Raw genomic sequence first — 17,935 nt, 5'->3', positions numbered from 1 at the left:
AGCCAGACTCAAGCTCTGTGATGGAGAGAGGCACGTGTCCCTTCTTTCTTTAAGGCCAAACTGATTGCAACAGTTTGGATTTGATTTTAGTTTTTAAAACTAATATACTTTAATTATTAGAGCAGTTTTAGGGCTACAGAAAAACTGGGCAGCAAGTACAGAGCTCCCATGTGTCCTCGCCACACACAGCCCCCTATCATGAACGTCTTGCATTAGTGTGGTGCAGTTTTTACAGTTGACGAGTCCGTATTCATACGTTAATGACTGACGTCCACAGGCTACGTTAGGGTTCACCCTGTGTTGTACGTTCTGTGGGTTTGACAAGTGCATAATGTCATGTGTCCACTGTCACAGTGTCCTACAGATGTTTCTCCCTCAAATCGCCTGTGCTCCCTTTCTTTACCCCCGCCCAGCCCCTGACAACCACTCGTGTTTACTGTTGCCACAGTTTTGTCTTTTCCTGATTTTACTTGGAGAGAACAGAATTGCTGCTGCCCCTCCCCTCACGGAGCATGTTAACTGTGCCTGAGGTTTCCCATCTCTTCTTTCAGTGGACAACTTTTCCCAGCGAGAGATCGAGGAGTTCCTCAGCGAGGCCGCATGCATGAAAGACTTCAGCCACCCCAACGTCATCCGGCTCCTAGGTACCTGGAGAAAGGCAGGCCTGGTGGCCAGAGGGGCTCGGCGCATCCACTCTGTGCCAAAGGGAAACCTGGTATAACCCACGGTGATTTACAACCTAGGGTTTCTTCACCCAAAAGGCTTCTCCTTACAGTTAACATTTTAGGAGGCTTATGGTAAAAGTGGGTAAAAATGGGACGTGATTTAATGTCAGAATTTGGCTTTTAGCACCATTAGCTAAAAAACACCAAATGGGGAGATCGGGTTCCAGTGGTTGCTGTTTAAGCGACACTGTCCCAAGAGGGAGAGCAGCCTGGGAATAACAATGTTCTGACGACTTATTTTTGCTGCCCTGCCATCTAATAAATGCTAAAGTCTTTGGGGAGCTTTCAGAGTGTCTTTGACACTCAAGGGAGATGTGAAAACTAATCTTTGGATACAAGATGATGTCAAAGAAATGAGTGTTACTCATTGGCAGCTCTCGACTTCAGCAGACCGAGAACAATCGTGCTTTGTAATTGCACCACAATGTGCAAGAGCTCTGCGAGCCCGGTGTCAGGTGACAGCTCTCCTTCTAGAATTGCATGGTAAATGGGTTGCAGCTTTTCCCGAGTGTAACCGTTAAAATTTAGGGATGTGGATTCTACCTCAAAATACTTTTCGTAGTTTAAGCATTTGGCTTCAGTGCACGCCTTCGTACGATGAAGTGTTTCACTGTCACATGAAATGAGATTGCTTCTTGAATTCTGATGCAGTCCCTGCCCCTCACTTGGAATCAATTTAATGAAAACTCACCAGGCCTCTGCGAGGCTCTACTTGTGATAGACTAATTTTTGAGCGCTCTCATGCAAAGACTGGCCCTAACCTGAAAGAAAAAAAAAAATAACAAGATGTGGGCCCACAGGGTGGGTGCGTTCAGTATTCTTGAACTCGGCGTGTGAGTTACGAGCGTTTGTTTTTTTAACTGTTCACTTGGGCGCACGTGGTTTCAATTTGGCCCAGGCTCCTGCCCTGCGTGCTTTTTCCGGTCACTGCTAACAGGGGCTCTTTGTAAGGAACTCTGCTCTTAATTGCAGGTGTGTGTATAGAAATGGGCTCTCAAGGCACCCCGAAGCCCATGGTGATTTTACCCTTCATGAAATACGGGGACCTACATACCTACTTACTCTATTCCCGACTGGAGGCAGCATCAAAGGTAATGAATTCCCCGCTGCGTTGCCTCTGGACACTTGACAAGGCCTGGGCAAACTCAGCATCTGACCTTGAATATGAAGGTGGGAGCGCAAGGACTTGAGCCTTTGTTTGGTGCTCCCTGTGCACCCTGGGTATCCGCCTTCACAGCAGGTCTCCTTCTGGTCCTGTTATTCCTGTTTATGGGGGGAGGAAGTCAGCTGGGAGCACACTCTTATGCCCCTCACACTGGAGCCAGGGGCCCCTTGTGATGTCAGAGTGGCCTCTTTCTTTTGAAGTTGCCTCTCTAGCTTGTTCACTCTGAAATCCCTGGGTGCGGGACCTGTCTCGGTTTTCAGAGGGAAGGTTCCCTGAATTGTTTTTCAGAGACACTGAGGGTGAACTTAGTCCACCCGTCTTTCTTTCTTGTTTTGTTTTGTTAACCCTCACCCGAGGATATTTCTTTCTTTCTTTTTAATATATTTTATTGATTTTTTTTTACAGAGAGGAAGGGAGAGGGATAGAGAGTTAGAAACATCGATGAGAGAGAAACATCCATCAGCTGCCTCCTGCACACCCCTTACTGGGGATGTGCCCGCAACCAAGGTACATGCCCTTGACCGGAATCAAACCTGGGACCCTTCAGTCCGCAGGCCGACGCTCTATCCACTGAGCCAAACTGGTCAGGGCCCGAGGATATTTCTTCCATTGATTTTTAGAGAGAGTAGAACAGGGAGAGGGGGCAGAGGGATGGAAAGGAAGAGAGAAAGAGAAACACCTATGAGAGAGATACATTGATTGGTTGCCTCCTACACATGCCCCAACCAGGGCCGGGGATTGAACCCGCAACCCAGGTATGTGTCCTTGACCAGGAATCGAACCCATGACCCTTCCGTGTGGGGGCTGACTCTCTAACCACTGAGCCCCACCAGCCAGGGCTCATCTTTCTTTTTATCCTTGGAAATGGAAATCATGTTGGTTGCTGTAGCTTTATTGTAAGCCTTAAAAACGGGTACTATGATTCCTCCAGATTTATTCTACTTTCCAGAATTGTTTTTAGCTTTTCTAGTTCTGTTGCCCTTCCATATAATTAGAGAATCAGCTTGTGTATAACAAGAGAAACCAGTACACAGCATTTTACTGACTAATGAATAGTTTCTATTTGCAAAAATACAAGTGTATCTCCAGTGTTGGAAGGTAACTCCCGTGTATACATTTGCAGCCATAGGTAACGCTGGAAGTCACAAAATGCGTAGAGAAACTGGAACCTCAAGCTTTTATTCCGGTCTTTGCTGCCTGTTCAGTCAGTTGGGGGAATAAACACTCTCTGTTCTGCTAGTGTGGCAGGACTGGGGCTCGGTTACGTAGCGTGCTCCTCCAGCAGGGCCTCGGTGCCTCCTGTCCTCCCCTCCCCTCCATGAATGCAGGCTATCATTTCCTTTATTTAGATCTTTAGAGTCTTTCATTTTGTACTTGTCAGAGTGTAAGTTTTGTACTTCTTTTGTTAAAGTTATTCCTAAGTATTTTATTTTTTATTCTTTTGTAGATAAAATTGTTTTGATTTCGTTTTCAGAAAGAGTGTTCATTTCTAGTGTATGGAACTACATTGATTTTTGTATATCGATCTAGTGTCCTGTAACTTTGTTGAACTCATTTATTAGTCCTACAACACAATTTCTTTTTCTAAAATAATTTTTATTAATTTTTTTTCTTTAGAGCGAGAGGAAGGGAGAGAGAGAAACATCCATTAGTTGCTTTCAGCACGCACCCTGACTGGGTATTGAATCCGAAACCTGGGCATGTGCCCTGACTGAGAATAGAACCGATACCCGCTCAGGGCACAGGACAATGCTCAACAAACTGAGCCGCACCAGCCACGCCCACACAATTATCTTTTAAATAACTTTGGTCACAGTTTGCAAGAATGAAATCATTGTTTGAGGAAAAAATAACACAGATGAATAGTACCTGATACTCGTCTGCATGAATGTTAGCAGACTTGATATTTCTTAATACCCAAATCCTTTGCTGGAAATTAGCATCCAGAAAATTAAAGCCCCAGCTATACAGAACACAGGCATAGGACTTCCCTCCCTGATCTGTTTATGTTCTCTTTAACAAGTCCATTATGTAAAGGTAAAACATAATTAAAGCATTTTATTGTACTTACAATGTGTGACCGACATGGGTCTTGACACGGAGATATAAAGCATTAAAAATTCAGGGCTTTGTTCTCACCACGTTGGAAAACTCGTGCCCTATGGAATGAGTCGTGACAAATGCAGTGTGCTGGGAAAGTGTGTTGTGGGTGGACCTGCTTGTGGTGGCCAGGAAGTCGTCAGTCCTTCGCACAGTGTCTGCAGAGAGCGCTACTTCTGTCGTCATCCTCAGAATCAGCTCCAACCCAGATGGTCTCTTAACACAGCAGCTAGCGTGCGTTCACGCCGTGAAGAAAACGCTAGGCTGCTGACATTACAGGGGGTCCCAAGAAACAAAAATGGAAATTCCTGTGATAAGGGACCAAGACCATCCTAATTTCTCTCTAAAAGAAAACTATCTTTTCAAAACATTTCAAAGGGATAGCAGATGTGGGTGCACAACTGGACAGCTACTTTAAAGTGGGCTTTTTGCCTCAAAACATTAGAAAACCCCACCCTCAAAAGCCTCTGTGTGGCATGGGTGCTTGGTCCCACTGGCACTCAGGACACGGAAGATCCCACTGGATCCCATGACTTGGGAGACGAATGTTATTCACTGTCAATATTTTAAACATGGGGAGAAGAAAACGTGATATTTGCCAAACAGTTTTAGAATTTGTTTGTTTTTGGGTGTTTTTGTTTTGTTTTGTTTTTTAAATATATTTTATTGATTTTTCACAGAGAGGAAGGGAGAGGGATAGAGAGTTAGAAACATCGATGAGAGAGGAACATTGATCAGCTGCCTCCTGCACACCTCCTACTGGGGATGTGCCCGCAACCAAGGTACATGCCCTTGGCCGGAATCGAACCTGGGACCTTTCAGTCTGCAGGCCGATGCTCTATCCACTGAGCCAAACCGGTTAGGGCTAGAGTTTGTTTTTTCATTCCTCTTTTAAAACCTTTTTTGTGCTATTAGTGATAAAGAAATGAAGTTTGTTTCCATGTCTCATGGCCACACATGTAAGAGAAAAAATGCTGTTTTCCCCCAGATGGAGATAACTTGCAGATTTTTTTGTAAAAAAAAAATAATAATAATCTTTCTTCTTGCTTTGTCCCGCAGCACATTCCCGTGCAGACACTGGTGAAGTTCATGGTGGACATTGCCCAGGGGATGGAGTATCTGAGCAACAGGAATTTCCTCCATCGAGACTTAGCTGCTCGAAACTGCATGTAAGGGTCTGGGTGCGTCCTGGGCGGTTGGACCTCATGGTGTTGGTGTTTGTGGTGGGACACCGTGGGTGGCCTGTCGCTGTCACAGGAGGAGGAGAGAGAGTTCTGGAGATGGGATTCCTGCGTCTCTGAGGCATGGCTGGGTTTGTGCCTGCGGGTTTTCAGTCCCTCCCAAACTTCCTCCTGTGACTCTGTTTTCATTTTCACACTCTCACGCCCTAGGAGGGCGAGGTAAGACCTTTGTGATCCCTGTTCATTGCCATCCGCTGGCTTTGGGCCCAGTTACATATAAGTCAGCTAATCATGCAGACAGTAATGAAAACCATGAAGGTCTGTCCCTACGTTCTTGCGATGCTGCCCTGTGAAGACACCCTGTTCCGTGGACACACCGACCAGAGCAGCAAGGACAGACTAGAACTTTGAGCTCAACTTCTCCCCACGTCTTCCTGCTGCGGTAGCGGAGCCATTTTCTGCGGGAGATCTTCAAGACAGGAGCTGCGTCTTGACTTAAGTTCACTGTTGCAGGAAGAGGGAAGGTTCCTTTAAATGTGTTGCTTTTATTACTTTTCTTGGCTGGAGAAGTGACAGTGGTGCCTGCCCTCACTCCTCCTAGCCAGAGCCCCCCTTCCCAGCTCCCTCCCACTTTCACCTCATTTTTGAAAGCCCAGAAGGATCTTGCTTTTGTTTTTTAATTTAAAGAATTTTCCTACCACAGAGGGAGACCTATGAAAATCATTTTTTTCCCCATCAATGTTTCCTTAACGTTTTTCCTATCAAGAAGGGTGACCAGCTGTCAGTTTGCCCGGAACTGAGGGCTTTACCAGGACAAGGGGTGTCCAGTTTTAAAAGTCGGTGTCGGGCAAACAGGGACGGGTCGTCATGCTTCCTCCAGACCTCTCATTTCTTCTCTCCCTTCTCCTTCTTGTCTAGGATCTGTTTTAATGGGATGGGCTGTCAGTGTGATTTTATGACTTTAATTTTCTGAGTTACTCCTCCAGTACTACCTGGCCATCTCTGCGGGGAGTCCTGGATCCCCCTCTTGCAGGCTGTACTTGCCCACCTCCCCCAGGCTTCCAGGAGGCTCCCTTGGACCACAGAGCCAGGGCTGCATCCAGACGTCAGGCGTAAAGGCTGCTGGGATGCTCGTTGAGTGACCAGAGGCCCTGGGTTTGAGCTGGGCTCCTTCTACGCCTGTGCAGCTCCGCTGTTCCCTCCTGGTGTCTCCATCCTTATGCACAGATGGCCTTGCCGGGTCCGATTCCCACACAGCCAAGCAGGGTGCAGGGTGCTCTCTCTCTGCTGCTCCCCCTCACTTGCTGGGCCATTGTTCCCCAAGCAGATGGGGCCTGTGTCTTTGGGCTACTTCCTGTGCGTGTGACGCAGACCTGTGCTTCAAGGCTTTGCCTGTGATGGACCTAAGGACTCAAACTCCTCTCTGTAGGTTGCGAGATGACATGACTGTGTGTGTGGCGGACTTCGGCCTCTCTAAGAAGATTTACAGCGGCGATTACTACCGCCAAGGCCGCATCGCGAAGATGCCTGTGAAGTGGATTGCCATCGAGAGCCTTGCGGACCGAGTCTACACCAGTAAAAGTGACGTGGTAGGTACAGTTTTCCTGGGGACCTTGAGTTTCAGAGATGAACCGTGCTGAATAAAGTGACTTAGCTGCCAAACATTTCACTATGATGAACTGAGGGCTGGGAGTGTGCTCACATCTCTCTTATTTATTGCTAGGCACCCTGATTCAGGTGGAACTCTAGATTCTGGTGAAGTCTCCTGACATTCAAAAGATCTGTCTTTTCGCAGGCCCTTAATTTATTCCCGTTTTCCTCTGCTACACTATTGTGACATATTGCCCACAACTAAGCTATTTCATATTCATATTAAATTCAGCAAGTTCATTCAGTGGCTCTGTGGGACTAGCATGATGTACAAAAGGTGCTGTGTGGTTACGCCCTCAACCAGAGACGAGGAGCGAAAACACTTGACAACATTGTGAACGAGCATGGATTCGGCGGGAGGCTCTGGCTGCCCTTGTCAGATTTCCCGTAAGAGCGTTAGTAGCAAATGGGCACAGTGACGTACCAACCACGTTACTGCGTGTTGGGAGAGCAGCGTGTCCCAGTCATAATTGTCAGCTTTGTGCACGGTCATCGGGGCTTTAAGGAAATGACCTTTCCCAATGAAAAAGTCCATTCAGACTTTCTGAAAAGACTCAGATCTTACTGCTTGTTGATTTGTTCTCAGTGGGCATTTGGCGTGACCATGTGGGAAATTGCAACTCGGGGAATGACGCCCTACCCCGGAGTCCAGAACCATGAGATGTACGACTATCTCCTCCACGGCCACAGGCTGAAGCAGCCAGAGGACTGCCTGGACGAACTGTGAGTGAGCCGCTCGATGGGACCAGGCACCCTGCGGGGGCCGGCCAGTGGGTCTGCAAAGACCTAGGGACACAGCCATGGGGGCGAGGGTAGGAGGGGGTGCTTTTAGCCAGGCCGGGTGTGCAGAGGCGGCACGTCCAGGCCCAAGCCTTTCCTGGTGTGAGAGGTGGTGTGTGCACACGTTCTGCAGGTCTGCAGGCGCCGCTGGGAGATGCATTCTAGATAAATGGGTCAACTTTACAGCATATGAGGTACCTGGTCACCTGCCCTCTTGTGCTGCCGTCATCCTTCTCTTCCTGTACAGTATTTCAGACAGACAAATCGCAGTAATATCCTAATCAGGAAATTTAGAAACCGAAGCCCAGGGCTCTGAGGTCAGGCCGATCATCAGAATTGCATGGGGGATAGTCTAACAGCACGATTCCTTGGCCCTATGCCTGGGCACTGAGGTTGTTGGAACAAAGTGGGCCAGAAGTGCATGTCTTAAAACTCTGGGCGATCAGGTGCTCTGCCCGGCGTGAGAGCCCCAGCTCAGCGTGCACAGCCCGTGCGGGACAGGCCCCTCCTCTCTAGGGTGGGTGGTATGGGGAGAGGCCGGGCCTCTGAGTCACTGAGGCCAGCTGCGGCCTCCACCTACCCACGGGGGAGGCCTTCACAGCTGACTTGACTTGTGTGCCTCATTATCAGCCGCAGATAAAGTCCAGTCGCATATTCTTCAGAGCTATTGGGAGAGTTGAGGAAAGTGTGTGGAGCACTCAGCCTGCAGGAGGCACAGAGCAAGTGTCACATCGTGGTGCCAATTCGTAACATGACATCATACACACCAACCTGCCCAGACACCCTGCTGACCTTCTTAAACTGACTTCTTGTGGCATTGCCTCTACCTCCCTAGTGTCGAGTCTCTTCCCCACATAACAGGGGTTACAGACATTGTCTCCATATTCAGCAAGATTTCAGGACCTTAGGCCTGCACAGGCTTAGGCTTGGAAGGGGTGGGTGGGACCCCCCCACTATGTCACACACCCACTGTGGCCTTGCTTCCTCACTTAGGGGAGGGCTAGGTTAGGGGGCTTGCAGGCTCCCTTATCTTGTCCAAGCCAAACAGGGAAAACTAGTTTGTTTGTTTTTTAACAGAAGAAAATCAAATTTCAATACATGTGCATGGAGAATTTACATAAACAGGAAAATTCCCAGAAGGAAACTTTATTGATAAGAGCCACAGGCTGTTTGGTCGTGGTGGCTGTTGTGGTTATAAATTATAATATTAAGAACAGAAACAAAAAATGTTAAGCCCTTTAAAAACATTGTGAAATTCTAATTAAATTAGATCTGGGGTTTCATGGTGGTTTTTGAAAGAGCCACGTGAATGAGATGTTTGCTTCTAAAAAGGAGGAACCGTTTTAGCCCAACAATGTTGAATGAGGAGTTTTGTGGCTCTTTCTCTCTTGGCTTCCGTCTTGCGCCACAAGCAGTTGGTCTTTGCAGTGATTACCCAGGGTCTCAGCAAGGTCCGAGCTGTGTCACACTGTGGTTTTCCAGTACTTTACGCAGAGCCAGACGGGGAATGCTGACTCGCTTTTCTGAGCATTTTTAGGTGAGAGTCGCAGAGTCAGCACGTGCCATGTGGCCAGGAGGTCAGGCGGGTCAGGCAGGTCAGGCAGCCCTGTGGTCCCCACCCCAGCTGGCTCTGCACCTGAGGCTTGACCCAGGCCTTCTTCTTGGGCCCCTGTCCCATCTGGATGCTGGTCAACAAAGAGGCCTCTGTTTCATATCAGGGACGTTTTCTTTTAAAAATGAGACACACTTCTGAGCTTCTCATCTCATTTGCTGCCTAACCTTAGCCGAGGTGAGTTCATGCCTACGATACTTGCCCCTCGGTCTTTTCCAAGTCAGTCCTAAGACATGTAACGAAGCGCACTGTATGTCCTGCCCTCTGAGGCTGCCTCTTCTCACGGTGTCACCCACTCCGAGTGACCAGGCGGCAGGCCTGTTCCCGTGGCCCAAGAGGCCTCTCTGCATGATGTCCCCGTCGTCTCTGTAGGACATTTCCTCAGCTGAGCTACGGCCTCCTGGCTGTGGCGCTCGGGCACTCCCACCGCTGGCCGCTGTGGTTCCTGCACCAGCCCTCATCCCCCTCATCCTCCTCTGATACTCGGGAGCCACCTTGTTCTTTCTTTAGTCCACTGGGTCCCATCAGCTTTATCCCACTGATGTCCTTCAGAGTTCCCCTGCCCTTCAACCCACCCTAATACCATCAAACCAGAGAAGCGCAGGCTGGCGGGGCCTGGCATGAGGAAACGGTGGCACAGTGGCATCACGGTGTGAATAAGGACCGCAGCTCACACCACCTTCCCCCTCTCAGAAACCCTCGTCTACTTACGGATCAGTCCCTCCACTTCCACCTGCAGCAGCTCAGGCCCCGGGCAGGAGAGCAGCGGGGGCTTCCAGTCGGCCATGTGTCAGCACTCAGACCCTCCTCACACTGCAGGGCACATGTCATGTCTCTGAGCAGATGGGGGGTGCTCAGCCATCCTCAGAGCCAGGGAGAAGCAGGTGCCTGACAAATATGGATAAATTCAGAAATCTATAAATTTTTTAAATGTGTATGATTGCAACCTTTTAACTCCTTTGTGAAAAATTGTGGTAAATGCACAGAACATAACATTTACCATCTTAACTATTTTTAAATGTGCAGTTCAGTCGTGTAAGTGCATCCGTGTTGTACAGCCGTCACCCCCTCATCTCCAGAACTCTTCATCTCACAAAACTGAAACTCTGTCCCCCGTGAAACAGTAATCACCATCCGCCACTCCCCCAGCCCCCACGACCTGTGTGACTACATCTTTTATGAAATCTCAGTAGAAAAACAAAAATGATCTTTTACAAAGGCAACTACCAAAGTTGTTTTTTTCTTTTTCTTCTTCTTCTTCTTTTTAAAATCCCCACCTGAGGATATTTTCCCATTGCTGTTGGAGAAAGTGGAAGAGAGAGGGAAAGGCAGAAAGAAATGTTGCTGTGAGAGACACATCGTTTGGTTGCCTCATGCACATGCCCGGACCAGGGCCCAGGCTGGGGAGGAGCCTGCAACCAAGGTATGTGCCTTTGACCAGAATCGAACCCGGACCCTTCGTTCGGCAGGCTGACACTCTATCCATGAGCCAGACTGGTTAGGGCTTATTTTTTCTTTCCATTCCTGAGATTGAACTTGCTGACCTTGGTCCACCACTGCAGACTTGCCCTTTGTCGGAGGGGCCTAGACAGTACCCACACTACCATATATTTGCTAGTCATATTTCTATTGTTACATATTGTGATTTTGCTACCATTTGAATATGAAGGACATAGAGTATATCAGCGATTTTCAACCTTTTGCATCTCACAGCACACATGAACTAATTATTAAAATTCTACAGCACACCAAAAAATGTATTATTTGCCAATCTGACAAAAAATATAGGTATCATTTTTATTCATTCACACTGGATGGCTATTGTTGGGTTGGCTGTTGTCAGTTTTTTATTTGACAGTCTAGGTCCTAGACTCTAGGAGAAAAGAAGTCAGTGCCCCTGGCTAAGTAGTCAGGTATGGCATGTGTTAAAAAATTCTTGCGGCACACCGGTTAAAATCGCTGGGTTATGTAAACGCTTTCTCCGAAGACGTGGGATAAATGAAGGTAAATAATGGGGCCTTCATGGCCTAATGAAAAGGGGAGTGTCTTCTAAGGGCAGAATTCCTCAAAGCTCATCTCAGACTGCAAACAGGCAGGGCTCTGTGGAAAACATGAAGCCATGCAAATTGATTTATACCATAAGAACCTCAAAAATGGAAACAAAAGCTGTTTGCCAGGTCCCATGGCCATCTCGTGAAGGTAGAACAAGGAGAGTCAGAGGGCTGAGCTGATGTCCAGGTGGGAATAGGGCTCATCAGGGAGACGGGAGCTCAGGGTCCTGTGCTCACAGGCAAAGCGAGCGCCTGCAGACCCGCCGGCCAGGAGCTCAGGCCTTGCTGATAGGGGCTGGAAAGTAAACAAAGGCAGGTATTGATTGTTATACATGTAGGTGGGTGAGATCTCTCAGTACGTGTGTGAATGCTGGTAGAATTACCCAGAGTTCTACACGATGGAATTACATGGGAATGTGGGAATTGCATATTTATGTTCACAAGATAGCAGTAATCTGCCCAGCTGGTGTGGCTCAGTTGGATGAATGTCGACCTATGAACCAGGAGGTCACTGTTTGATTCCCGGTCAGGGCACATACCCAGGTTGTGGACTCGAACCCGAGTGTGGCAGCCGATCAGTGATTCTCCCATCATTGATATTTCTATTGCTCTCTCTCTCCCTTCATCTCTGAAATCAATAAAAAAATATATTTTTTAAAAAGATAGCAGTAATCTACTACATGTGTCAGATGATTAGCATTGGGATCATTTCCTTATCCAGCAACATGAATGTCAATTTCTCAAGAAAGGAAAGAGTCCAAATGGTAGTATAACTCACTCTTCCTGATGCAGTCATCTCTGTTTTACTGTGCTCACATCAATGTCCCCCCATTGTAATTCTTAATTACACAGAGAATGAGGACACCACCCTGAAGAGAATCCTCCCTACAGGACACAGCAGAGGTCATGAGGAGCCCCAGTCATAGGACTTGTCCAGCCAGAGGCCGGTCCCCTGCTGCCCACATAGCAAAGTAACAAGGACAGGGCTATTGACGAGAGTAGGTGCAGTAACACACACAAAACGCCCAGCACAGTGAGGCACACACTCCTTTACACACACCCCCGCCACCCCACCCTCCCCCCCAGCCCTTCTAACAGCTCTCCTGGTGACAAACCCAGCTTCATGTGCAGAACAGGAGTCGGCACACTTTTTCTGTAAAGGGCAAAATACTAAGTATTTTTTATTTTGAGGCCATGTGGTCTCTGTTGAAACTACTTAACTCTGCCATTGCAGTAGAAGCAGCCACACATAAATAAAAGTAGCTGTGTTCCAATAAAACTTTATTTACTGTGGAGAGCGGCTACAGCGTTTAGACAGGATCAAGCCTCGGACTGACTTGTGGCAAAGCCACGTACAAGTCCCAGCTTGGAGGGCAAAGCCCTCCCAGCACAATTATAGCCGAAGGCTGTGGTTAGAAGCTTGACCTATAGTCCCAGACGCTGCAGTCCTAGGTAGCTAAGGGATGTGGGCTGTGGAAGGTGCAGCAAGTGCTGCCAAAACAAGGCTTGAGTGCAATAATAGGAACAAAGTAGATTGGAAACTCGAGAGAACATTGTAAACATCTTGACCACTCCCCTTGTTTTGCTTTGTGTGATCTGACTATAAAATAAAGATCCTGCTTGCAGGCAGGGTCACTGTTTCCTCATCCAGGCACAGATCCTACCTGGCCCCAACGGTATTCTCTTGTCTGTCTTCTTTAATCCTTCACCTCCCTGCCTCAGGTTCACCCCGGGCCGTGCTGGACGGGGTTCAATTTACAAAACAGATGGTGGGCTGGACTTGGCCCACGGACCATACTATGTCCTGTATTCCTGGAGACAGAGGAGCACTATCATACACCCATGGAAAATTTATAATAAAAGTTGAACAAATATGCCACAAGGAAAACCTCCGTAATTTCCAAAAAGTAAAATTAGTGTGGATTAAAATGTAATAAAATTGCCCTCACCGAGTAGCTCAGTTGGTTAGAACGTCAACCCGATACGCCAAGGTTGTGGGTTCGATCCCTGGTCAGGGCACATACAAGAATCAACCAATGAATGCCTAAATAAAGTGGAACCACAAATCAGTGTTTCTCCCTCTCCCTCCCTCCCTCCCTCCCTCCCTCTTCCCCTACTTCTCTCTCTCCCTTCCTCTGTCTGTAAAATTAATTTTTTTAATTTTTTAAAAATCCAAGACAAGGTGAAAACAAGGGGTGGACTGCACTGAGGGCCCGGTGCTGTGCTGGGAGTTAACTCGCCTTCTCTACTTGCAGGTATGAAATAATGCACTCCTGCTGGAGGGCTGAGCCCTTGGACCGACCCACCTTCTCCATGTTGAGGCTGCAGCTAGAAAAGTTCTTGGAAAGTTTGCCGGAAGCGCAGGACAAAGCCGAGGTCGTCTACATCAACACACCGTTTCCAGAGAGCTGCGAGGGCCTGGCAGAGGGCCCCCCACTCGCTCAGCTGGACATGGACATCGACCCCGACTCTATCATTGCTGCCTGCGCGAGCAGCGCTGCTGTCAGCGTGGTCACAGCCCAAGTCCATGAGAATGGACCTCTCGAGGGAAGGTACATTCTAAATGGGGGCAGTGAGAACTGGGAAGACGTGGCTCCCGCCACCGCCGCCGCAGCAGGGACAGCAGGAAAGAACGGTGTTTTACTGGAGGACAGGCCTGTGAGGAGCGGGGTCTCCTGGTCCCAGTCCAGCACGCTGCCCCTGGGGAGCCTGCCGCCAGATGAACTTTTGTTCGCAGATGACTCCTCGGAAGACTCGGCAGTCCTTGTGTGAGGAGAGCCGAGACATTCCCAAACCAGGGAGATAGACAGACCCCTCTGCCTTAGAGACCCAGGTACGCCCCAAGTTTCTGGTATCCGTCTTCCTGCCACCGCCCGCAAGCACCAGATGAATGTTGTTCAGTACGTCATTAAAAATGCATTAATATATATTTATTTAAATAGAAAAATATATGTGTATATGGTGGAAAGAGACCTAGATTTTATATTTTAATAAAGATGACTTATTTTCTGTCACTTACCTTGCAGATTTTAAAATTTAAGCTTTAACAGCCTCATCTCTACAGCTGCTCCTTGATAACATTTGCACAGTTGAAGCTTTAACAGCCTCATCTCTACAGCTGCTCCTTGATGTTAACATTTGCACAGTTCTTGTTTTCGTTTTCCTGTTAAATGTAAAAATATTCGTAAAATGAAATTGCTTGACTTTGCTTCTGGTCTTACGAAGAATCCGATACTCCTCTGAATCACCTGTTTGATAAGAATGACCTTTTGATATGTAAAGTTTTATAACTGATTCTTTGATATAACTTCCTAATAAAATATGAATGAGGAAGGATGTGTGGTACTTACTTGAGACTTGGAAAAAGACCAGGGTTGCCGGCAGCCTCGTGGCTTTGCAAAGGAATTCCCTTAGTGCCTGATGCTCGAGGCATCTGCTCTGGCCATTCGTGGATGTTTCCTAAAGATAAGAAAAATCATCCTGGAGAGACTGAAGTTGAAGGGTGAAAAATTATTTGAAGGGTTGAAAAACGCACTGTGCGGGCAGAGAGTTAAGTGGGTTGTCGAAGAGTGTGGGACAAGTGGAGGGCTTTCCTGCATGGGAGGCAGGCAGCCGGGAGCAGGCTTAGCACTCGGCGGCCCAGGTTTGCATCCTGGCTACTCTGTGTCACAAGTCATTGTTTCTTGAGCACTGTCCGTGAACTGACCTGTTGAATCCATGCTTCATGACTTGGGTGCCAGTGCCATCATGTGTGGGCCATGAACTGAGGCTGCAAAGGCAGAGTGGCCTGGGGTGGCCCACATCTAGAGGGGAGAAGCAAGAATTCTGAACCAAGCAATCTGCTTCTGGCAGGTTCTAAGCACATGATTTGGGGGTCTGCTCCAGAGCCCCTTGACCTTTTAACTTTACTAAACACATAGATGACACTTACTGTGTGCCAGGCATGGCTCTCACTTCCATGAACTGAGGCTGCAAAGGCAGAGTGGCCTGGGGTGGCCCACATCTAGAGGGGAGAAGCAAGAATTCTGAACCAAGCAATCTGCTTCTGGCAGGTTCTAAGCACATGATTTGGGGGTCTGCTCCAGAGCCCCTTGACCTTTTAACTTTACTAAACACATAGATGGCACTTACTGTGTGCCAGGCATGGCTCTCAGTCCTCATAACAACCCTACCAGATAGGTACTATTATCTCCACTTCACAGATGGGCAGACTGAGGCAGGAAAGGCTACCTTACCCTCCCAGTAAGAGCAGCAGCCGGATGTGGTCAGTGGATCTCTCAGCCCTCGGGGCAGCCCCGCTGGGCCGGGACTGCTGTCATCCTCAGGCCCATTCACCACTGGTGAGTAGCCTCAGCCAGGTCACCAGCCTGAGAGGGTCAGCTTCTGTACCAGGCCTAGGGGTGTGGCCCTCAGTCTGGCTGCCAGCCCTAGTGCCCCGGTCTCCAGGGTGAGTAGCTCCCCCATTACTGTGAAATGCCCCATACTAGAAAGTTCTGAGGGCAGGAAAAGAATTTGCATTGTTAAGAGAATTACCAGTATCACATTTTGTCAGTAAAAAAAATAATAATTTCTACTGTTGGGATTTTGTGAATGGTGGTTTTAAAAAAATTAATAAAGCCCGGCTGGTGTGGCTCAGTGGTTGAGTGTTGACCCATGCACCAAGAGGTCACAGGTTCAATTCCCTGTCCATTGGGGCATATGCCCGGGTTGCAGGCTCCCTTCCTAGCAGGGGACCTGTGGGAGGTAGCCGATTAATGTTGATGTTTCTCATCGATGTTTCTATCTCCCCCTCTCCCTAAAATGAATTTTTAAAAATCAATAAAAATGTTTACATCTCCTTGCACAAAGCTTCTTGTTGACAGTGACTATCAAGAATGTGAATAACTCGTCATTGAAGTCTTGATCAGGAGCTGACTGGTTAGTTCAAGAAAAAAAAATGTAAAAAGTGTTCACATCTGTGAGCAAATTGAAAAACTTATTTGGAAGTTTCATATAAATTTCATATTAACTATCTAAACTGTTAAAATACAGCAGATCCTTGAATAATGTCATCTCATTATAACATTAATGAGAAGTTGTTTTGGGGCCAGGGCCATTCTCTGTTGGCGTTGGCACCGTCTCCCCGTGTCTGCGTGGGTTTTCTCCAGGGGCCCGGTTTCCTCTCACGTCCCAGAGATGTTCGTGTGAGGTGAACTGGCGTGTCTACACTGTCCCCGTGTGAGTGAGTGAGTGAGTGAGGGTGTGTGTGAGTGAGTGAGGGTGTGAGTGAGTGAGGGTGTGAGTGAGTGAGTGAGTGTGTGTGCGTGTGAGTGAGTGAGGGTGTGAGTGAGTGAGGGTGTGAGTGAGTGAGGGTGTGAGTGAGTGAGGGTGTGAGTGAGTGAGGGTGTGAGTGAGTGAGGGTGTGAGTGAGTGAGGGTGTGAGTGAGTGAGGGTGTGAGTGAGTGAGGGTGTGAGTGAGTGAGTGAGGCTGTGAGTGAGGGTGTGACTGAGTGAGGCTATGAGTGAGGGTGTGAGTGAGTGAGTGAGTGAGGGTGTGAGTGAATGAGTGAGTGAGGGTGTGAGTGAGTGAGTGAGGGTGTGAGTGGCCAGCGATGGGAGAAAGTTCTGTCCAGGATGGGTCCCGCCTGGCACCCTGAGCTGCTGGAGAGGCTCCAGCCACCACCATCCTGAACTGGAATCGGGCTGGGAAATCATCATCTTGTTTTTATTCTCTTAAATGTGTGTAGAGCTCCCATTTATTTTAATGTTTAATATTAGGAGCATTTTGGATCTTTGTTTAGAAGTCTGGTGATGTTTTTGTGACCAGAAATAAGACATAGGAACTTAACTCTTGTTTATATTAATTAGCCTGTAGTAAAGATGGTTTCATTGTACATCGTTTCAGGTAAAGCCACAGTTTCTAAAAACCTATAGAGCAGTGGTTCTCAACCTTCCTAATGCTGTGACCCTTTAATACAGTTCCTCATGTTGTGGTGACCCCCAACCATAAAATTCTTTTCGTTGCTACTTCATAACTGCAATTTTGCTACTGTTATGAATCGTAATGTAAATATCTGATATGCAGGATGTATTTTCATTGTTACAAATTGAACATAATTAAAGCATAGTGATTAATCACAAAAACAGTATGTAATTATATATGTGTTTTCCAATGGTCTTAGGCGACCCCTGTGAAAGGGTCGTTCGACCCCCAAAGGGGTCGCGACCCACAGGTTGAGAACCGCTGCTATAGAGGATGTTAAGTGAGGACTTACTGTACTCTTTTATATTTCTACTTTTAATTATCTAATGTAAACAAGAATGTAATGAATAGCTCATCAGATTCCCATAGCGCCCCATCCTGTGCCATTTGCTCAGTTTGTGCTTCGTGCCCTGAGGAGGGCTGGGACCCTGGACCGAGTCTGCCGTGGGAGAGGAGAGGAGTGAGCCAGCGTGGGCTTCTGGCTTTTCTTGAGATATCAGCACACAGAGAAGTGCCCTTCATCCAGCCCCCACGATGCGCCAGGGCCTGGGTGACACGGGTGTGAAGAGCAGCACCTTTACAACCCACTTGCTTTTCCCAAGAGGAAAACGGGCTGGACCACCATCGTTCAGACATCTGAAATCTCCTCGCTGAGAACTTTGCAACCCGCGTCCCCTCGGTCACATTTGACTGTCCGAAAGTTTTGAAA

At 47.9% G+C, this 17,935-nt stretch overlaps 1 protein-coding gene across 1 annotated transcript in view; it reads left to right on the top strand.

Annotated features, from left to right (window-relative positions):
- MERTK (MER proto-oncogene, tyrosine kinase) overlaps positions 1-14,350 on the top strand; it is a 104,462-nt gene extending 90,112 nt beyond the window's left edge. The window contains exons 14-19 of the mRNA XM_014532311.1: positions 552-644; positions 1,698-1,816; positions 5,050-5,159; positions 6,601-6,760; positions 7,408-7,544; positions 13,520-14,350. Coding sequence (XP_014387797.1) covers positions 552-644; positions 1,698-1,816; positions 5,050-5,159; positions 6,601-6,760; positions 7,408-7,544; positions 13,520-14,036 — 1,136 coding nt within the window. The 3' untranslated portion in view covers positions 14,037-14,350. The remainder of the gene's footprint in view (positions 1-551; positions 645-1,697; positions 1,817-5,049; positions 5,160-6,600; positions 6,761-7,407; positions 7,545-13,519) is intronic.
- The last annotated feature ends 3,585 nt before the right edge of the window (positions 14,351-17,935 follow it).

Source organism: Myotis brandtii, unplaced genomic scaffold (assembly GCF_000412655.1).
Source record: "Myotis brandtii unplaced genomic scaffold, ASM41265v1 scaffold879, whole genome shotgun sequence".
Lineage (NCBI taxonomy): Eukaryota > Metazoa > Chordata > Mammalia > Chiroptera > Vespertilionidae > Myotis > Myotis brandtii.
Note: the sequence above shows the minus strand (reverse complement) of the source record. Positions and strands in the feature narration are given on the sequence as shown.